This window comes from Sinocyclocheilus grahami, unplaced genomic scaffold (genome assembly GCF_001515645.1).
Source record: "Sinocyclocheilus grahami isolate Dianchi unplaced genomic scaffold, SAMN03320097.WGS_v1.1 scaffold776.1, whole genome shotgun sequence".
NCBI classification, from domain to species: Eukaryota; Metazoa; Chordata; class Actinopteri; order Cypriniformes; family Cyprinidae; genus Sinocyclocheilus; species Sinocyclocheilus grahami.
In genome coordinates this window covers 667804-691270 of record NW_015505955.1, presented here as the reverse complement: position 1 = coordinate 691270, position 23467 = coordinate 667804, and the positions used below count along the sequence as shown (strand labels likewise).

The 23467-nt window shown below is 35.9% G+C and overlaps 1 protein-coding gene and 1 long non-coding RNA gene across 4 annotated transcripts in view; both read left to right on the top strand.

Annotated features, from left to right (window-relative positions):
• LOC107561524 (hepatocyte nuclear factor 4-beta-like) overlaps nt 1–5338 on the top strand; it is a 7774-nt gene extending 2436 nt beyond the window's left edge. The window contains exons 3-7 of one of the 3 annotated variants that reach the window (XM_016245988.1): nt 537–578; nt 995–1056; nt 3288–3431; nt 3847–3934; nt 4932–5338. In XM_016245988.1, coding sequence (XP_016101474.1) covers nt 537–578; nt 995–1056; nt 3288–3431; nt 3847–3934; nt 4932–5089 — 494 coding nt within the window. In that variant the 3' untranslated portion in view covers nt 5090–5338. Of the gene's footprint in view, nt 1–536; nt 641–994; nt 1057–3287; nt 3432–3846; nt 3935–4931 lie in introns of all 3 variants that reach the window. The other 2 variants (XM_016245987.1, XM_016245986.1) reach the window with 2 other exon arrangements.
• Nucleotides 5339–6855: 1517 nt separating this feature from the next.
• LOC107561525 (uncharacterized) lies at nt 6856–9594 on the top strand. Its single transcript, XR_001605864.1, has 2 exons — nt 6856–6998; nt 9530–9594. It is a non-coding gene; the product is annotated as an uncharacterized lncRNA (long non-coding RNA).
• Nucleotides 9595–23467: the final 13873 nt, after the last annotated feature.

Genomic DNA, 23467 nt, shown 5'->3' with positions numbered 1-23467 from the left:
ATTTTTATTCTTTCTTTTTTTGAAAGAAATTAAAACTTTTATTCAGCACGGATGTGTTAAATTGTTAAGAAGTGATAGCAAAGATTTATATTGTTAGAAAATATTTATATTTTGAATAAATGCTGTTCTTAACTTTTTATTCATCAAAGAATCCGGAAAAAAGTATCGCAGTTTCCAAAAAAATATTAAGCAGCACAACTGTTGCCAACATTGATAATTCTAATAATAAATCAGCATATTAGAATGATTTCTTAAGGATCATGTGACACTTTATACTGGAGTAATGGCTGATGGAAATTCAGCTTTGCATCACAGAAATAAATTATATTTTAAAGTATATTAAAATAGAAACCATTATTTTATATTGTAATAACATTACAGTTTTTTTCTGTATTTTTGATCAAATAAATGCAGCCTTGATGAGCATAAGAGACTCTTTAAAAACATTACAAGTCTTACTGATCCTCATAACACGGTAGTGTGTATATATATACAAGAAAGTTGGTTTTATTTTCCTCTTTGTTTGTGTCTCTTAGCTGTTCAGAATGAGCGTGACCGTATCAGCTGTCGTAGAGAAGGTCAAGGCGCCAGGACTCTCACCATTGATGTGCTGATGCAGGCAGAGGCTTACATTCATCAGGTGAACTTTCTTGCCTAACTTACTTTCAAAATATTCACATTTGTAAACAATATCCTTTTCTTACACAATATACCTTTAAGAGTGAACAGTATAAACCCTAAACAATGATTTAAGTGAGGCAGTTATTTGGGGGCATTTGACCTCCGAATGGCTTCAATTGGTTTGACCCTCATGTTGTGTTCGGGTCATTTTCATCTGGAGAAGGTTATCTTTTTTCCAAAATAGTTGGTGCATTGGACTTTTTAGGGAATTTTGGGGATGCAAAGCCTACAAAAAAATTGTTTATAAATATCTTGATGTGCTATATTATTATACTCTAAAATATGCTGGGTTACATAAGCTGTCGTAGAGAAGGTCAAGGCGCCAGGACTCTCACCATTGATGTGCTGATGCAGGCAGAGGCTTACATTCATCAGGTGAACTTTCTTGCCTAACTTACTTTCAAAATATTCACATTTGTAAACAATATCCTTTTCTTACACAATATACCTTTAAGAGTGAACAGTATAAACCCTAAACAATGATTTAAGTGAGGCAGTTATTTGGGGGCATTTGACCTCCGAATGGCTTCAATTGGTTTGACCCTCATGTTGTGTTCGGGTCATTTTCATCTGGAGAAGGTTATCTTTTTTCCAAAATAGTTGGTGCATTGGACTTTTTAGGGAATTTTGGGGATGCAAAGCCTACAAAAAAATTGTTTATAAATATCTTGATGTGCTATATTATTATACTCTAAAATATGCTGGGTTAAATAAAACCCAGCACTGGGTTAAAAAGGGACAAACCCAGCTACTGTGTTGTTTTGACCCAGCTATTGTGTTGTTTTGAACCTAGCTATTGTGTTGTTTTGACCCAGCGGTTGGATTGTTTTGAACCAGCGGTTGGGTTGTTTTGAACCCAGCTATTGGGTTGTTTTGACCCAGCGGTTGGGTTGTTTTGAACTCAGCTATTGGGTTGTTTTGACCCAGCGGTTGGGTTGTTTTGAACTCAGCTATTGGGTTGTTTTGACCCAGCGGTTGGGTTGTTTTGAACTCAGCTATTGGGTTGTTTTGACCCAGCGGTTGGGTTGTTTTGAACTCAGCTATTGGGTTGTTTTGACCCAGCGGTTGGGTTGTTTTGAACCAGCGGTTGGGGTGTTTTGAACCCAGCTATTGGGTTGTTTTGACCCAGCTATTGTGTTGTTTTGAACCTAGCTATTGTGTTGTTTTGACCCAGCGGTTGGAACTCTAAAATATGCTGGGTTAAATAAAACCCAGCACTGGGTTAAAAAGGGACAAACCCAGCTACTGTGTTGTTTTGACCCAGCTATTGTGTTGTTTTGAACCTAGCTATTGTGTTGTTTTGACCCAGCGGTTGGATTGTTTTGAACCAGCGGTTGGGTTGTTTTGAACCAGCGGTTGGGTTGTTTTGAACCCAGCTATTGGGTTGTTTTGACCCAGCGGTTGGGTTGTTTTGACCCAGCTATTGTGTTGTTTTGAACCCAGCTATTGTGTTGTTTTGACCCAGCGGTTGGGTTGTTTTGAACTCAGCTATTGGGTTGTTTTGACCCAGCGGTTGGGTTGTTTTGAACCAGTGGTTGGGTTGTTTTGAACCCAGCCACTGGGTCAAAACAACCCAATGGCTGAGTTTGTCTCTTTTTAACCCAGCGCTGGGTTATATTTAACCCAGCATTATATCCTGGATTCAATCCTTTGATCAACTTGTTTTCTTTCAATTAACACAGATTTTGGATTTCCTTTTGGAACTGATTGGTCACAGATCTCAGTGATCTGAATGTATGGACCTTGGTTTTTGAGTTAGCATTGACAAAATTAGCCACCAATAAATCTTTTTTCACTCAACAACTATGATAAATCATTTTTAAAAAGACAGAAAAACTGTGCTAATTGAAAGAAAACAGGTTTAAAATATTGAATGTAAGATTTGGTTATAATACAGACAGTATAATGAGAGATTTAAAAAGCAGGTCAGTCATTTCTGACAAGGACGCAATGAGTTTCAGATTTTCAACACTGCACAAAGGTTAAAATAAGACAAAACAAGCATGAAAATAAGATAAAACAATTGAAAATCAATCTGTCAAAACAAGTGTTTTTTTTTGTTTGTTTGTTTTTTGTTTTTTGGAAGAACCTTACAGTCTTGGATAATACATCTAAAAAAGAATCAGAACCACAGCTTTGCCTCGTACATTTTGCTTCTTGAGCTCGAATCATGTTATAAAAATATTTTCATGCTGGCCCATTTTCATCTTCAGCTTGGTGTTTCTTTACAATGAGGCACAAGATCACTTTCCAGAACCTTCACCCTCTCTGCTCCTCTCTGGTGGAAAGAGCTGCCAACCTCCAAACCTCCTGAAACCATTACAGCTTTTAAGAAGCAGCTGAAAGCACACTCCACAGCCCTAAACCAATGCACTTGCAAACCACTTTCTCTCCTCTGAATTTCTCCTCTGCTCTAGCTTGTGTCCTAATCTAGCTTTCTAATAAATGTGCCATTGCATACTGCAAATACTGCTCACTCTGAGACAAATTGCTTATGTTTCTCTGTTGTCAGTCGCTTTGGATAAAGGCTTCTGGGAAATGCACAAATGCAAATGTAACTGTAATTGAACTATTTATATTAAGCAGAGTCATTCTGCCATCTGCAGAACCAGAATCCCATGAGGGACATCAACACCAAGAAGCTAGCCGGCGTTGGAGATGTGTGTGAATCCATGAAACAGCAGCTACTCCTCCTAGTGGAATGGGCGAAGCGCATCCCTGAGTTCTGTGTGCTCTCGGTGGATGACAGGGTAGGCCTGTTCCTGACTGTGTTTGTTTGATCACGAGCTGTCACTTCCTGTCTATGAGTGTGTTGATGTGTGTGTGTGTGTGTGTGTGTGTGTGTGTGTACGCATTTTTGTGACAAATGAGGACATAAATTTGTATAATGACAAAGGTATGACATAGGTATTACAAGGAGAAGGTGACTTTTCAGGACATTACCCCATGTCCCCACTTTTCAAAACGCTTATAAATCACACAGAATGGAGTGTATTGAAAATCTGAAATAGCAGAAAGTTTCCTGTGAGGGGTAGGTTTAGGGGTAGGGTTGGTGAAGGGCAATAGAATATACGGTCTGTACAGTATAAAAACCATTACGCCTATGGGATGTCCCCACTTTTCACAAATGTAAACCTGTGTGTGTGCGTGTGTGTGTGTGTGCAGGTGGCACTGTTAAGAGCTCACTCCGCTGAGCACCTCATCTTAGGGGTGGCACGACGTTCACTTCCCTACAATGGCATCATCCTGCTGGGTGAGCGGGTGGCTGGGTTGGGTTCACTTGAAAACAGGCCATTCCTGTTTGCACTACATTTTTCATGTCCCAATCATATTGTATGCATTAGATAAATGATTCAAACACACAAATTAAACTTACTATTTAAAAAAATGGAAATCATATTCGTTTTTTTACCTCAAACACTAGTGAACTATTCTCGAAAGGTGACTGTATGATGCAGCTGACCAATGAAATTGGCTGCAAAGGGGAATTTACACTTACCAGGAAATAAATTGCACGGTTGGAATTGTGCACAGGAAGTTGAATTGGAATTACATGAAGAAATTTGCTGAGTTGAAAAAAAAAGAGATAAAGGCCTATAAAACCCTATAAAAACAATCAGTTTTCAAGCAGAGTTATTATTTAACTAAAACTTTTTTAAAGTTTTTTTTGTTATTTTTGTTTTTAACTCATTTAAAATAAAAATGAAATAAAGTAAAATAAATGTAATATTTTATTATGAATAAATAAAAACATTTCATATTTGATTTCAGCTAGTTGCCAATTAGTTTATTTAGTTTAGCTTGATGTACTAAAATAACCGAAATAAAAAATATATACAATTTAATTAAAATTTAAAATAATAAATGTATATTTTTTTAAATATTAATATATTTTAAAATAAAAACACACAGCAAAATTATGAAAACTTCAACTAAAATTAAAATGAAAACTAAAAATACTAATAATTTAAAATATTAAACAAAAAAAACTATAATAGTATCTTAATGATACTAAAATAACATTGATTTCGAGACTTCATTTACACCCATTCATTTACATTGTCTTCTTGTTCACTTTATTGTCACTGAGTAAATGTTATAAAATGTATAATTGATCAATTTTAAGTACCTGCAATTCATACAAATACTTGCTTTAAAAAACTTTTTTTTTTAAGTTACAGAGCTCACAAGGTATCGAAAGTTGCAACCTTAATGTGAGCATGATTTGTCATTATACCGTGTTTGTACAGGAAACGACTTCATCATTCCTGTTCGAGGCACCGAGGAGGAGATGTCCAAGGTAGCCACTCGTATCCTGGAAGAGCTGGTGAGACCCCTGAAAGAGCTGAACATCACAGACACTGAATTTGTCTGTCTCAAAACCATCGTCTTCTTCGCCCCAGGTTAGTCAGGGATCATTGCTGTGTTCCCAGTCAAACACTCTGTCTGTGCCAGGAGCGTCTGCACTTGTTCCTGGCACTCTTTGCTTGTACTGTCTCTCTTGGTTTCATGATGTTTTATGGGGATCTATTAATATCTGGGGCGTGCTGGTGAGGATTGTTGAGTTATAGACTTTCCTGCCTGTTGGCCTGGAGGTCTGATTATAAGAGTGGAGCCAGGTTGGTCAGTAAGATTTGCTTTGTTTAATTTATTTTGGTTTTAGCAGAGGTTGCCATTTTTGTACCCATGTGCTACGATCTAACATGAAAAACTAAAATGTAAAATATTACGGGTTTTTATCTTTTTTTTGGAAGTATTCAAAAAATCTTCATATATATATATATATATATATATATATATATATTTTTTTTTTTTTATAAAAATCTTTTTGCTAGTATAAATATATATAATATAAATATATGTTAGCCCAAAAATATATTTGCTACAGTATGTTGCAAAATATTTGATCACAAATATATATATATGTAAATAGATTTCGTCACATTTGAAGAAAAATATTATTTGTTGTCTGTAATGTGTGAAGAAATAACACGTGAACATTGCACAAAAAAATAAATAAAAAATTATTTAATCATTATAAATCTATGATTTTTGATTCTGGCATATGGAGATAGAAACTACATATATTTCAATATTATAATTTCAAAAATATATTTCATTGAGCTTTACTGTTATATTTAGCATATATTACAAACATATTTTGGCAATTTTTTCTGTAATTTAAACAAAATACATTTTCTTGAAAATTTCAATTGCAAATTATTTTATACAGTATGTGGTACCTGTGTAAATAATTTCCATCCTGCTACCTTACAAAAGCCTTGATGACATTCTTAACCAGGAAGTGACCGTCATTTAAAAAAAATGGTGTATTTTCTCTCTGAAATTGTTAGTAAATTTAACAAACATTTTAAAGTACAAAAAACTTAAATACTATTTTCTTCTAAAACATGCTCCGATTTTACTTTTAAAAAATTTGTATCTTTTTTTTTTTACAGTGCATGGAAATTGTGTCTGAAAACCTTATAGTTAATCTGCACTCAAGTATATTCTTTTAAAGTATATTATTTGCATAAGAACTCTGTTTAAAAGCTCAATACACTTAAAAAAAAGTATACTACATTTTTGAAGGTAAGTGGTTGCAAACAATTTATTTTAGCTACATTTAAAAAAAATTAAAGTTAGTCAACTAAATTTGTTTATTTAAATGTAGCTAAAATCAACTGATTGCAACCACTTACCTTAAAAAACTTTAGTAAATTAAATTAATATTTTTTTTCCAGTGCTTTATATTCATAGTGTATGTCAAAAATAGTTTCTCCTCTATGTTTATTTTTTTCACAAGGAATTTTAGGAGGAACATATGAGACCAAATGTCGATCAAAAGTCTAAGATAGCTGAGAATTCAATAAACTCTCCTGAACTATAAAATGTTCCTCTGGGTTGCCATATACTGCTGATTTAGGATCAGTATATAAACTCTTAGAATTAGATGAGCAGTGTTGGTCCAGAGACATAGCATATAAACTTCAGTGAACTCAGAGCTGGTTAAGATTCCATAGGAGATCTCAGTCCAGAGTCCATCTGTCTCAGTCTAGCTCTCGGGCTTTAGATAAGACCCACCATTAGTTCTCTGAGGGAATGGGGGCTCTTTCTGACTTACCTGCAGTTAAAGTATGAACAGGTTGGAAATGGAATAAAACAGTAACTTTTTTTTTTTTTTTGCCTTTCTGTAGAGTCAAATCCTGAGCCACTTATATTCACCACAGCTGCAGAGTCTGTCCTCTCCAGAGGAATACTGACGGAGCATATCCTAATGCCTAACTTCACATCCGTGATCCTTCCTGTACCCTCCTGTGAGTATCTCAAGCACAGGTAGTCCAGCTTTCAGTCCTATAGAGTTTAAAGGGATAGTTCACCCAAAAATCAACAGTCTATGTCGTATTAAATGCATAAGACTTTTTCTACCTCCATGTCCATGCTGCTGTTTTCCACACGATGAAAGCAGTTCCCAGGAGCTTCTCCCAAACAGTCAAATTGAACATCATGCTGTAAACAAATATTTTTTCGAAGATGTTCCATAGATAAAACAAATATTACTGGAGTACATTTTACAAGAAAATACCATTTCAGTCTTTTTACTTCAAAATTGCATGTTTAATTCCATGTTTCTTGCAGAGTAGGGTTGTGCCGATAGACGATAGTATAATATAGCATTGTGTATCGACGATAGAGATATCGCCTGTGGCTGATGCCTTTGACGAAAGCAAGACGATTATTATATTTTTATTATTATTGTTATCAGGCTAGTATTATTATCTAATTAATATTAGGGCTTATTTGTTCCATCATAATTCTTTTTCCGGGTTTTTACAGTGTCGTGCGTTATTAAAGCAATAAACCCCAAGAAGCCGTGGTTTACAGTGAATTTATAACAGCTAAGGGGCGTTGTTAGGTACGACGCGAAGCGGAGTGCATACAACCCCCTTAGCTGTTATAATTTCACTGTAAACCACGGCTTCACGGGGCTTATTACTTTTATAAAACGGTTATTCCATATACGTCCTCTTCGCGTCGTACCGAACAACGCCCTTTTGCTGTTATAAATTCACTGTAAACCACGGCTTCACGGGGCTTATTGCTTTTATAAAACGGTTGTCGTACCTACAACGCCCTTTTGCTGTTATAAATTCACTGTAAACCACGGCTTCACGGGTGCTTATTGCTTTTATAAAACGGTTATTCCATATACGTAGTAAGGTTTCACAAAATAAAACCGAGCAAATAAAGTGTAATGATATAAATAAAAACAGTATTCTTCCGCCAAACAATGTAGTTCCTCAGAAACGGTTGTGGTTCCAACAAAGTGGCTGCCGAGCAACACACAGAAGTAAACAAAGGTGTGTGTTTGTAGAGTAATTTACAACAGCTTCGAACTTGGCTCAACCAATCAGAATCAAGGACCGGAAACTATCCATTTTATAAAACCAATCACACACGATTATGTTGAGCTTCTGAACGGAATCAGAGGCGTTCAGATGAGTCATCGCTGAAACACCAGAGTTTGGTTGTTCATTGCTTCCTCGCAGATTCTCTCATCATAAACAACAAAGTGCAGATATATGTGCGATGTAAGTAGCCTATAAAAGATTTATTCATCATACAGTGTAGACGGCTTCACTGATTATAACGCGAGTCGGTGTAAATGTTCTTTGCGTTTATGTAGCTACTGTTTGAATAACTGAGGAAATATAAGCATTATAATTAGTAACTTAGGCCTACAGTGTTATTATAAATATAAATATTTTATGACATCCATATGCTACTTGAATAAAAAGATAGATTACACTAACATTAGGCTGCTTTTAGCCGTGCCATGGAGTTGGTTCACTCTCCAGCTATGAAACTAAGAATAAATAATTAAATACATCAGCACAATAATATCGTTATTTGCGATCTCACAGGCTGACGATAGGACGATATAATTATGGAGCATACTGCCCAACACTATTGAAGAAGAGTATACTTAAGAGTATAATTCACCAGCAATTTCTGAGGGAAACTGTTTCAAAGTAAATCCTACACAAGATGTTTTTCAGTGTAAGAAAAGTCCCTGCTTTTCTTACAGTGCATAAAAATAACTCATATGACCCATGACCTATATTCCAAGTGATTTAAAGACATATGATAAGTATAAGGAAGTATAAGGCTTAAAAAAGCTGGAATCTTTAACTATTAATGATAGTTTTCCATAGGCCTAAATATAGTAATATATACACTACTTTTTGTACTTTGTTTACATGGAATTCTAATTTATAGGCACATATTCTGCTGTCTTACATTATTTATTAACTTCAATTAAATTCATCAATATTTGCATGGAATTTGTGGCTTGTTTCCGCCACAAAATAAAAAATCAATACAATTAAAAAAGTAATTACATCTTTTTATCTCACACTTCTACATTTTTAGATCTCATAGTGAAATTTTTTTTTATCAGAATTCTGAATTTACTTCTCGCTATCTTGACTTTTTTTCTTGGAATTCCGAGTTTACATCTCGTAATTCATCTCGTAATTCTGTTTTCTGTTTCAGAATAAATAAGTTTAAAAAAGTAATTGCAACTTTTTTCTCATTATTGCAAGTTAACCTCGCAATTCTGACTTTTTTCTCACAATTGTTTATATTTCAAGTCGGTATTTTGAGATAAAAGGTCATTTTTGAATGAATTTATTTTTTGCATTGCAGAAACAAGTTGCCTTAGATTTGCATCGCGCTTTTCACAATACATAGTTTCAAAGCATTTTCAATTCAATATTACTTCATTAGGTATATAGCCTATTGGATTATTAATGTCACTTTTGTCATTCTGATCTTTTGTATGCAGCAGCTTTGTCTGAAGATCCCTTGCTACCCACACACACCGGACCTGAGGTCTTCACACATGGACAAGCAGCAGACATGCCAAGAGAAATGTCCAACAGTCTTGCCATGCCAACTGTCCACACGTGCCTATAACCACATGTATAAAGGTCCTGAGTTAAACAGACATGAATAACGTTATATACTTATGACCTCTGCTGATAAACACATATAACTGAGGACAAGGGGTCATTCTATTTTACATACTGTATAGTGAGTAGGATCATGCATAATATTAGTGTTAAAATCTAACAGTGTTAAAATTTTCATGTTAGTGAAAAATGAACACAATAAACGGTCTCCAAGCAGTATATAAATATTTAGTATGGAGAACACTGGTAAATGATTGTCTAATTTATTAGATGGTGACATGGCAGGGCGCATGCATAAACATTACAGTTCAACAACTCTCATGGGTTCATGGTTCAATCAGATACCAGATGTCAAACACATGAGGGTTGGTCTGCCGTATATGTAGAACAAAGGGATGCCTGATTTTTTTCCCACTTGAATATATCATAAGAGATTTTCTCTAGGCCTTAAATATCATTGTTTTGTGATCAGATCATACACTGTAAAAATAGATAATACTATTTCAGTTTTTGTACTTGAAAATTTCATTTAATTCAGTGCATTACTTGCCGTTTCTTTGTAATTATTTGGGAAATTTACTAGCAATGTCAATGAAAATCGTTTCAAAGAAAATACTACACCAAATTGTTCAGTCTATCGTATGTTTGTTTCTGTGACTTATTTTTGAATAAATGCATATTTTTAAGTTTACGCTCATGTTAAGATTGTTTTTAGTGATTATCGGGTCGCTCTTGAATCAAGTCATTTGGAAAGTGAATTAGAATTTAATTTAAATTGTTTAGAAAGGACCACAGCTATGAAAATAAATAAATAAATAAATAGGCCAATACATTTGGAAAAATGTTCACCAGAGGGCGCCAAATTCTTAGTATTACCCAAGATGGGCAACACTTTTCCCATGCCAAGAATTGTTATTCTTTCATATTATTTGACTTATTTCCCCATAAATATACATTTAGAGACAACGCCCTTTTGCTGTTATAAATTCACTGTAAACCACGGCTTCACGGGGCTTATTGCTTTTATAAAACGGTTGTCGTACCTACAACGCCCTTTTGCTGTTATAAATTCACTGTAAACCACGGCTTCACGGGGCTTATTGCTTTTATAAAACGGTTGTCGTACCTACAACGCCCTTTTGCTGTTATAAATTCACTGTAAACCACGGCTTCACGGGGCTTATTGCTTTTATAAAACGGTTGTCGTACCTACAACGCCCTTTTGCTGTTATAAATTCACTGTAAACCACGGCTTCACGGGTGCTTATTGCTTTTATAAAACGGTTATTCCATATACGTAGTAAGGTTTCACAAAATAAAACCGAGCAAATAAAGTGTAATGATATAAATAAAAACAGTATTCTTCCGCCAAACAATGTAGTTCCTCAGAAACGGTTGTGGTTCCAACAAAGTGGCTGCCGAGCAACACACAGAAGTAAACAAAGGTGTGTGTTTGTAGAGTAATTTACAACAGCTTCGAACTTGGCTCAACCAATCAGAATCAAGGACCGGAAACTATCCATTTTATAAAACCAATCACACACGATTATGTTGAGCTTCTGAACGGAATCAGAGGCGTTCAGATGAGTCATCGCTGAAACACCAGAGTTTGGTTGTTCATTGCTTCCTCGCAGATTCTCTCATCATAAACAACAAAGTGCAGATATATGTGCGATGTAAGTAGCCTATAAAAGATTTATTCATCATACAGTGTAGACGGCTTCACTGATTATAACGCGAGTCGGTGTAAATGTTCTTTGCGTTTATGTAGCTACTGTTTGAATAACTGAGGAAATATAAGCATTATAATTAGTAACTTAGGCCTACAGTGTTATTATAAATATAAATATTTTATGACATCCATATGCTACTTGAATAAAAAGATAGATTACACTAACATTAGGCTGCTTTTAGCCGTGCCATGGAGTTGGTTCACTCTCCAGCTATGAAACTAAGAATAAATAATTAAATACATCAGCACAATAATATCGTTATTTGCGATCTCACAGGCTGACGATAGGACGATATAATTATGGAGCATACTGCCCAACACTATTGAAGAAGAGTATACTTAAGAGTATAATTCACCAGCAATTTCTGAGGGAAACTGTTTCAAAGTAAATCCTACACAAGATGTTTTTCAGTGTAAGAAAAGTCCCTGCTTTTCTTACAGTGCATAAAAATAACTCATATGACCCATGACCTATATTCCAAGTGATTTAAAGACATATGATAAGTATAAGGAAGTATAAGGCTTAAAAAAGCTGGAATCTTTAACTATTAATGATAGTTTTCCATAGGCCTAAATATAGTAATATATACACTTCTTTTTTTTTTTTTTACTAGCAAATGTAAGTGATGGAATTCTAATTTATAGGCACATATTCTGCTGTCTTACATTATTTATTAACTTCAATTAAATTCAAATTTATTTGCATGGAATTTGTGGCTTGTTTCCGCCACAAAATAAAAAATCTATACAATTAAAAAAGTAATTACATCTTTTTATCTCACACTTCTACATTTTTAGATCTCATAGTGAAATTTTTTTTTATCAGAATTCTGAATTTACTTCTCGCTATCTTGACTTTTTTTCTTGGAATTCCGAGTTTTATGATTGCAAAGATGCATTGTACTATTGCCAAACTCAGATAGAATGAATATTATCGTTTAAATGACCATGTATGAAGTTATCGCAATGTTTTGTGTTTAAAGGGATAGTCTACCCAAAACATCATTTGGGTCATCGTTTACTCACCCGCATGTCATTTCAAAACTGTATTTATTTCTTCCGCTGAGCACAAATAAAGCTATTTTGAAGAATGTTGGTGACCAGGTCCCATCGTTTTTTGTCATGGACGTCAATTGGACCTAAAACTATTTGTTTACCAACATTCTTTAAAATAGCATCTATTGTGTGTTTCAAAAAGAAATGCATACAGGTTTGGAATGACACGAGGGGGATGTTTTGGGTGGACTGTCCCTTTAAGAAGGACCTCCCTCAGTAGGTAAGAAACAAGTTAAAGTTAGCAGCTGTGCTGGTCAGGCGTTCAGGAGGGATAGTCTGACTCATCAGCAGCAGAGGGCCGGCTATACATCAATAAAAAGATGGAACAAGAAATATTTGCCCCCCTGGCAACAGTAGCCAAAACGAGAGGATCTGTCCAAATAACTAAGAACTACAGTTGTTAACATGTTCAATAGGGCCTCTTTTTTGTCAAACCAGTGATTTCATAAACATACACACTTTCAAAACTAATCATAGCTAATGCATGAGTAATGCTTTAATTGCGCCAAGTTCAATACAATGTTCTCCTCACCTGTGAAGACATGTCAACTGCCACCGTGTTACTATGGTATTGCCATAGGCATTGTGAATTTGATGCATTAATGCAATAACGGAAAGACAGAAATCATAACAGAATAACACTTTTACTCCGTAAATTACCAGAAAAAGTATTTCATCACAGCAGTAAGTAGGTCACATATTTTGTCAGTGAGTGCATAAAAAACCTGTTAAGAGTGTTCAGGTCCAGTTCAGATTCAAAAGAAAATCATTCATTTTATGTTTTAAGGGCCTTCAGAAAGTCAGATTGGAAAAAGATCTACTTCTGAATGGCTGTAAATAAAGTACTTGCAGTGATGACGTATTTTTGTAGTTCACATCACAAAGATTTTTCCATTGGCATTTGTTATAATAGTTTTCAAGACTGTGATTATAAACATGGTGAGGCTGTGAAAGGGTAGTGATAAGATGAGTTTACCTATTTAACACCCCCACTGTAGTCCCATTTAAACACTTGTTAGCAACCTTTTTCAAGACAAGTAAAAGCTTTTTAAAAATCACAAGGGGGTGTTGGGGAAAGTTACTTTTAAAAGTAATGCATTACAATATTGCGTTACTCCATAAAAAAGTAACTAATTTCGTTACTTAGTTACTTTTTATGGAAAGTAATGTGTTATGTTACTTTTGCGTTACTTTTTAAATCTGGACAGGGCTTGCTTGTTTGTTTTTAAAATAAAAAAGTTCTATTTTTGGCAAATATAAAAGCCTTTCACACCAAACGTGAAATGAATAAGCCTCAGGCTGAAGGGAAAGTAGATTTACGTCCGTACAGTAGAATGCAGAAGAAAAAAATTCAACACACTTCAGCAATAAAAAAAACACACACAAATGTTTGTCTAGAGCAGTGTTGGGGAAAGTTACTTTTAAAAGTAATGCATTACAATATTGCGTTACTCCCTAAAAAAGTAACTAATTTAGTTACTTAGTTACTTTTTATGGAAAGTAATGTATTATGTTACTTTTGCGTTACTTTTTAAATCTGGACAGGGCATGCTTGTTTTTTTTTGTGTGTGTGTGAGTGAGATGAATTAAAGCATATTCATATTTATTTTCAAACTACAGTAACATCTTCTGATTTCTCTCAACACGGGGACAGGAGAGCTGTCAATCAATAAATTGAAAAAAAGTAACTATTTGAAAAAGTAACTCAGATATTCTCTTGTAAATTAAAAAAGTAATGCGTTACTTTACTAGTTACTTGAAAAAGTAACTAATCTGATTACGTAACTCGCGTTACTTGTAATGCGTTACCCCAAACACTGGGTCTTAGGGATGTATTTTATGTCGTAGAATAAAATGTGAATGTATCTTGAGCTTGTGTTCACCACACACCTTATTTGTGACCCTGCCTGTGAAAACAGCTAAAGTCATTTTTGTGATTTACTGTTTTCTACATAAAATCAAAACATTCTGTGAAAATATAACCGTTATATCTTTAATATTGACTGAGTAAGGCCATGTCAAAGATTGAAAGCAAAGTGAAATTAATGGTTGAAATCAAACTTTGATGCTTGTTATCTCATAATTCGCTTTTGAGACTTTAGCCCAGATTTCACAGACAGGGTCACATTTTAGACAGTGTTGGGGAAAGTTACTTTTAAAAGTAGTACGCTGCATTACAATGTTGCGTTACTCCATAAAAAGTAACTAATTGCATTACTTAGTTACTTAGTTTATGGAAAGTAATGCATTACATTACTTTTGCATTACTTTTTGTCACCTGGGCTAGGCTTACTTGTTTGTTTTTTTAACAACGAAAATCACAAAAGTTATTTTTTGGCAACTGTAAAGACCCTTTCACACCAAAAGTGAAATTAATAAGCTTCAGACTGAAGGAAGTGCGTCTGCCTCTGCACCTCACTCCCAATTTCTCTCCACACAGTACAGGAGAGGTGTCAGTGATAACTTGCATTACTTATTTGAAAAAGTAACTCAGATATTTTGTTGTAAATTTAAAAGTAATGCATTACTTTACTGGTTACTTGAAAAAGTAATCTGATTACATAACATGCGTTACTTGTAATGCATTAACTCCAAACACTGATTTTAGGCATTTAACCAGAAAACTAAACTCACAAAAACCCACTGACTTCAGGGCAATGGAAATGGAAGTCCTAAAATGCAAACTCCTTTTTACATTTTTGGCCTACAAAACTACCATACATAATTTCTACAGCACTCTACTGTATGGAGAAAGAAGTGTGTTTTATTCCAAAATTTTGACCCATTGGTATTTTACCCGTGTCCAGGGCAATTCACGCCAGTCATGAGTACATACACCTAATTTGCTGTAACAATAATCCAAACCATCTGTGGCACAAACAGTTTTTTCTCCTTTTATTATAACTAAGAGTGAACCACAGGTTTCATTCAAGTAGATAGATACCTCTTTCTTCATGATTATACAGGGCTGCTGGCTGGTGTTGAAAAGCCGTTCAACATTCTCCAAGAACTCCACTTATTTCCAGCTGGCTGCCTGTTAAACCCCTTTCTCTGTGCTCTTCCCTGGGCTTTTCCATGCTGCTTCAGTCCCGTCTTTGCTGTCATCGGAAAACAGATTGAATAAACGACAAACCACACAGTCCACATTAGCACAAACCGGGTCTTTCAGCATGCTGTCGCACTTATTGACCTGAAGTCTTGCTTCTGTGAGACCTTGTAAAACCAGGTTTCTTCTTTTCCGGATGTTACTGTAATTGTTGGCAGGGCCTGTGAGTTTCTGCTGGAAGGATAACTCGATTTCGCCACCACTTTTGGCAAGTCAGTGACATTATTTATTATTGTTAAGACTAATTTCATGTAGATTTTCAACATTCTCAGAAAAAAAGGGTACAAAAGCTGTCAATGGGGCAGCACTTTTTCAAAAGTTACACTTTGCATTTTTTAAAAGTGTAAAGATGTCAAATTAAAGTACATTTTAAATCATTATTTTTAATACAACTTTGCAGTATTTTAAAGAGGTACACTTATTTTGATGTGTTGACTAACATACTAAACCACATGTAAAGTATTTGATTATAATGCATGTACTGTGTTTTTCTGTTATATACACAACACATGTTTCAGAAATGACTTTAAAGTATATTTTAGTTTACCATGAATTCTCGTCTGTATATTTGGCAGGATAACCATATTTTAAAGACAATAGAAGTAAACATAAAATTGCATATAAAGATGTGCTTAAGTCTTACTTAAGTGGGTCAAATATAATTCCATTTAATATATTATAATAATACTTAATAATATCTCAACTATCTCTATCTCTTATAATCTCTTATACAGCTTAACATCAAAATTCCATGCCAAATATGTAGCTATTGTTCAAAAATCGGCAGTGCCTTAAAACACAAAAATGATATAAAAAATACATGTGTAAATAAATGAATTAATATATCGTTGATAAATCAGGTTTGGAAAAACAGTACATTGTTGGATTTCAGGGAAATAGAGGAAGTTGACTAGACAGCCTTTTTTTCCACAACGTTCCCAAACATTCATCCAAATACATAAACACACACACAATCACACCCACACACGCTTACCACAGAGCCAGTTTCAGAACTGTCATGCGTCTTATACATTTCCAATGAAAGAAATATATACCATATACTGGTAACGACCACAAAGAACAGTCAGACATTAGTAAGTAGTTTAATACAGAGTCAAGTAAAGGGTAAACGCGTGACTGCATTAGTAGGAGTTGGAGTGGTTTCCCATCATACAGCATGTCATTTTGAGTGACTGGGGTGGGGTTAATATCATTAACTCAAATGAAAACTAAAAGCATTAAAAAACAAAATGATCAAACGCAAACTGATCCATAGACTGTAATCCAAATTCTCCCATTTCTCAAGAAATGACGTCTGTGGAAAAGTCAACTAAGATGCATCCCTCTTAATGCTATCCAGAACAGCTGCCATCCATGTCTGGATTCAGTCATCTGTTTTGGCTCTTGCATTACTGTACAGGTGTCTGTAGTTAGCTCATGACACAAAAATTGATAGTAGTGGCCTATAATTGAAATGCAAGCAGCCTGTTGTACATGAGGTTGGTAAGTGATCTGTATATATAGATCAAGTCTAATGGTTTACTAAGATTGCGGGTAATCAAAGGATGCGAAGGATACACCTGATGCATCCTTAAAAACAGGCCAAATGAAGGACGCAAAACAAAGACTGCTGCTATAAGGATCCTTCTATTTGAGACATCCTTCAAATAGCTTTATGGCAATGCCAGCTTTATGGCATTGCAGCCTAAATATGCAAACTTACTAGGATGCGTCCTTCCATTTGAGAAGCACCCCTGATGTTTTTTGCATTGCTTTGACGGCTCTGTAAAGCCAACCTTCTTTGTCCTCATGATTGGTTGAATATATTCATTGCCTGCACGCTATTGGTCAAACTACTTATCAGTCATTAACTTCAGCAGGAATGAAAACAACAGGAAAACAAAACTGAAACCAGAAAAAATAGGACATAAATAATGGGTCTTATTCACCAAGAAAGAAAGAACAATTTTATGTTTGCTGTGAGTGAACAAAGGCTTTCTTTTCCATCTTTTCATCATTCATTAACCTTTTGAAATGTGACAAATGCATGTTGTTCTCTCTTTTGTCATGTTCTTCTTCAGAAAGGACTGCTGGTGAGAATGCTGTTCGCATTTTAGCCAAAAACAAAAAGCTTAACATCACCGGCCACTATAAAACCTGCTTTTAATACATCTAAGAATAGTGTTTTGTGAGCTGCAGCACGGTGGCCAAGACCATACAGCGGTTTAACAGGACAGGTTCCACTCAGAACAGGCCTCGCCATGGTCAACCAAAGAAGTTGAGTGCACGTGCTCAGCATCATATCCAGAGGTTGTGTTTGGGAAATAGACGTATGAGTGCTGCCAGCATTGCTGCAGAGGTTGAAGGGTTAAGAGGGTTAAGGCAGTGCTGGAAAATAATGGTGGCCACACAAAATATTGACACTTTGGGCACAATTTGGACATTTTCACTTAGGGGTGTACTCACTTTTGTGGCCAGCGGTTTAGACGTTAATGGCTGTGTGTTGAGTTATTTTGAGGGGACAGCAAATTTACACTGTTATACAAGCTGCACACTCACTACTTTACATTGTAGCAAAGTATAATTTCTTCAGTGTTGTCACATGAAAAGATATAATAAAATATTTACAAAAATGTGAGGGGTGTACTCACTTCTGTGAGATACTGTATGTGTTTTAATGTTTTGTGAGATCATCAGCCTAAATGTTAAAACAACACAGTGGTTGAGAACAGTGGGATAATTATTGTGTCTCTGTCTATAATTCTTCAATCAAAGAAAACTGTATGGTTAAAAGCCCAAAATATCAATGTAAATATAACGACACAGCCATGAAAATATAGTCATCGTAGCTGGGTGGAGATGCTAATTTACTATCCAAGAACGAGAGAAGACACTGAAAGCCAGAAGTGGGGAGAAGTACAGCGCAGACTTGTCACTTGAAGCCAAGCATCCCAAAACCTCAGAAGCCAGGGTGGTATTGGCTGCTATCATAGGCAGACCCAAGTGCCAGGGAAAGACAAGGACCAGAGCACACAGAAAAAGACAGAGCGGTCAGCCCGTAGCCTGGCCTGATTTTCATTCAACTCTGCTGATCCGTGTCATAAACAGCTCCGCTCTGGAGATATTCTCCACATGGACACCGTGCCCACAAAAACACAACCATCACTCTCTGAAAGTCAGCTTTAAATCTTCTAAAATAAAATACAGATCCCTGTCTCCATCTGATTTCCCTTAATGAATGTAGCATTGCTGCAATTAACCAGAAACGAATGCATGTGATGACAAGCGAAAGGACAGAAAGTTTCTCAGTCAAGGCCACTAGAGCAATAAATTCAAACCACACAGTTATTCCTAATTTTTTCACCCACTTTAAAAAAAAGTAGAGTTAGCACAACACAAGCACCTCCTCTCTGTTTATAATGGAGTTGCAAGCAGTCAGCTATTTTTACTCTTCTCTCATTTCTCAGCTTCTACTGTGCAAATTCATTTTTGACAGCACACCAGGTTGCTTAAATGAAGCATTTGCATAGATGCCAAAAATGAAAAGGAAAAAAGAAATAAAATAAAATAATAAAAATTTTGTTCTTTTTTTTTTAAACTGCCTAAATCTAGTTTCTTGAAGAATTTTGTAGGAATCCAAATTGTTAAAGAAAAATAAACAAACCATTTTAAATAAGCTCAAAATGGGTTAAACTAAGTAAACAAATTTGCACTAATTACTAACTGGTTTCTCTGTTGTGTTGTGCGGATTAAAGGTACATTCAGTAGTTAGCATTCTTAGCTAGCGTCTCTGTTCTGTTAGTGGTTATGAACGAATGAAACGCATTTGTCTCTATTTCACTCCGTCTCGAATCTTTGAGGTGTTTCGGGGGCCCTACGCAGCTTGCATATTTTGCGTATAGGGAGGATCGGCTCTGCAGCCATTAGTCAGAAAGACAAAGTCTGACATCTTGATGTACTTTGAGCCTCTCAGTAGTGTTTCAATAGACAAGCCTTAATAGAACACTTTATATGATAACAAATCTATTGCTATCCAAATATGGTTATGACATACTAAAAATCAGACACTGAAAGTTTGTGTGATTAATTTGTTACACATAATGAATTTCAGTGGTGGTTTATCATCTTAAATCTGTTTGAAAGGCCGAGTTCTGCGTGCATGCGTTGATTCCGTCAGTCGTCAGCGGAAGAGATGGTGACTCAGTAGATTGTGTGTGGGGGACTGTGTGTGCAGAGTGTGCATTGATAAACAAATACCACACACACAAATTCATACACACAAAAAGCCTGTAAAACTGCTGTGTTGTGTACTGCCCAAACTGTCAAAATAAAACCCCCTTTGCATGGAACTGATCCGATTCACTGTGTTCTAACCGACACCCCATTGAGGACAGCTAGAAGCAGACAGACCTTATTCAGTCTGACCTTTTCAAACCTGCTATCGAACAATCCCTTGGCATGTCATTCCTTTAATGTAGAGTACATCACACATTATTACACACATTATTATCAGTTCTTCTAAGTATCTAATAACATAGGTGTGATATTCTTCCTTTTTCCCCCCCCCTCCATCCAGAATATGAGCCATATTCTAAAAAATAAAGGTTCATTATTTGTGGAAAATGTACTCACCCTCAGGCCATCCAAGATGAATTTGTTTCTTCATGGGAATAGAACTGGAGAAATGTAGCATTGCATCACTTGCTCACCAGTGGATCCTCTACAGTGAATGGGTGCCGTCAGACGTTACAGTTTTTTCAACTGCTTACACACACTTTGTCTCTTTTTTTCAAAACTTTACACACAAATCCAAGAATTGCACACACAAAATGTCTCATGTCTCTTGGAGGACATGCAGATTTGGTGTGTGGTTCTGGTGTTTGAGTGTCAGGTTTCAGAAATTGTGTGACAAGTAAAGATTTTGTGTGCAAGCAGTTGAAAAAAACTGTAACTGATGGATTGGAGTGGTGTGGATTACTTCTGGATTATTGTGATGTTTTTATCAGCTGTTTGGACTCTCATTCTGACGGCACCCATTCACTGCAGAGCATCCATTGGTGAGCAGGTGATGCAATGCTACATTTCTCCAAATCTGTTCCCATTAAGAAACAAACTCATCTACATCTTGGATATTTCAGTCAAGTCAAGTCAAGTCAAGTCTGCTTTATTGTCAATTCTTCCACATGTACAGCACATACACACAGAGAATTGACTTCGTTTCTTTAAGAACTTTTTACTGAAGGGATCTTTGAGGAACAAAACAAATATTCTTCTATGGCATCACTAAAAAAGAAAAAAACTTTGGAGCCTTTCTTAAGAGTGCAGTCAGTGTTTTGGGCAATGTAACTGGCAATACGGGCATTATAGCACGTAACTCCAAATTTCATACACTGTGGCCAACTATCACAGCCTCCTCAGAGTGCCTTGAGTTGTCATTGTCAACGTTGTTTTACAGGAGAAGTTCTCAGGCTTCCCTTTTGGCAATGTTTATGGATGGGTCCCTGAATTACTGTCTTTCTGCTGATGTTTGTCGAGAGGAAATCTAGGACGCGGGGTACTATAAATTACAAAAACGGCGCAGGCTTACTGGGGGCACATGGGCAGCTGTGTTTGATCTGACAGGGCCAGAATGTGTGTCCAGCGGCCTGGCTCTATTGTCTGGCTAGATCATTTACAATACCACTATTTGCATGGCATGAATCTCTCTTATAGTGAACGATGGAAGAGCCATGAGCTTCAGTGCCAGATCTGTGTAGGTTATTGTACAAAACAGACACTGATCTTCCAGAGCAGAAAGAGGAATGACCTCCCTGTAACCTCCAGCTCACATTTTCACCCTGAAACGCACACTCGCACATGTAGCCTGGCTCTTGAAGCTGAGATATGAGTGAAAATAAGGAGCAAACGGACAAGTCTTGGCAGCCCTTGTACTTTGGCTTAAATTGAGGCCACCAGATTACACACAGAGCGACTCCAGAGGAAGAATCAGGCACAAGCAACAAGGCCACAAGCAGGAGAGTACTTTTCCACTCATCTGATGTAACTGTGTCTCCTTAATTCTGAAAGACCATTTACACATTACCAGTATTAAGCAATAACATTACATAATGTAAAATAATCCAGTGAAATACAGAAGCTTTTCTCTCTCATATGGCATCTGCACGGTACGTAAAACCTGTCATTTCTTTCTTATGTCAACCTTGTTTTGCTGCCTCTGGCCAGCAGCTCTTTGCTTGATGCATGTTCACTCTAGAGCTCAAACAGTGAACTGTAAAAGTTACATTTTCTAGAACAAGAAAAATAACCTAAACTAACCTAATGCAGTCAATTGCAGTGTGCAGCATAATATGTGATTACTTTCCATTAGTTTTAAATGATCTCGGACTGATTTTTATGATTTGGGTTCTGTTTCTTTTAAGTCTTATTTAGCATCAATTTTACATGGACTAAGCTTAATAAATGCAGTAGTCATGACAGTCATAACTGACAGTATGTACATCAGTTATAATATGTACTGGAATACTCCTTTTTTACAGTTCATACAGTTCCTGAATCTTCTAATTGTAATCACAAAATCAATCCTGATTAACTTTAATTCATTTTAATATGTTGACACTCCTGGTTTCTGTAAATAAAAAATGAAAATAAGCAGCTACAAGAGGAAATAACTTGACAAAAAATTGATAACTGCGGACTTAGAGGAAGAAAAGCTTAGATGTAGCCTTACAGTTGAAGCTCTAGGTTTTGTTTCTCTCTCATATTGTGCCCTTCTTTCTGGGTCAACATCTGCATGGCCAAAATTATCTTTTTGCTGCAAATGTGGGTGCAATTTCTGATTTCTGATGCTTGAGTATAAAAATATACTGAAACCATGACTATTTTATTAAAATTATTAATACATTAAGTAAATAACTTAACCCTGTCACAAGTTTACAACCCCATAGCAATGAGAAATATATATATTTGTGGCGGGGTTGTTGTTTTTCACTCAAACTGGCCACTGCTACTTATGTAGTGTAGGAGAGTAGACCATATATGGCAGCAATAAAATAAGTACATTGTATATACTTATGGATTAAAATAAAATGTTGAAAAATAATCATTTTCCATCTTAATTTTATGTGACAGTGTTGAGTTGTTAATCTTGACAGTACCCTCCCTGACTATAATACGCCTCAAAAATATGATTGAAAAGTATGATAATACTGAAAAATTTTTGCACCACTATTAAAGAGACCTGAATGGTGTCATTTCTGGTTAATGATATCACATATGTGTGGAGATGAATTTTTTAATTGGCATAGAATTGTTAGTGTGACGGGGATGAGTTCACACTGAGGGACATAACTTTAAAGGGGTCATATGATGTTGCTAAAAAGAACATTATTTGGTGTATTTGGTGTAATGCAATGTGTTTATGCGGTTTAAGGTTCAAAAAACACATTATTTTCCATATACTGTACATTATTGTTTCTCCTCTATGCCCCGCCTTTCTGAAACGTGTCAATTTACAAAGCTCATCGGTCTGAAAAGCGAGGTGTGCTCTGATTGGCCAGCTATCTACTGCGTTGTGATTGGCCGAACACCTCAAGCGTGTGACGGAAATGTTACGCCCCTTACCATACTGTGATGCCCTGTCCGGCCGGAGCGACGAGTATGGGAAGCCAAACAACCCAAATGTGGGACGAAACGGCGCGGTATTCAAGTGTTCGCAAACGAGGCATTTGTTGCATCCAGTGGGGACATAATTACTGAATATAATGACTTGTACTGTCTTTTTACACGTTGCATTGCATCGCGCCGCGTAAACATAAAACCATGTCTGCATTTGTGATCGGAGAAATGAGAAACAACAAGTGCTACTCTACACTGCCCAAAACACGTGTTTGAATCATCAGTGGCAAATTCTTTAAATAT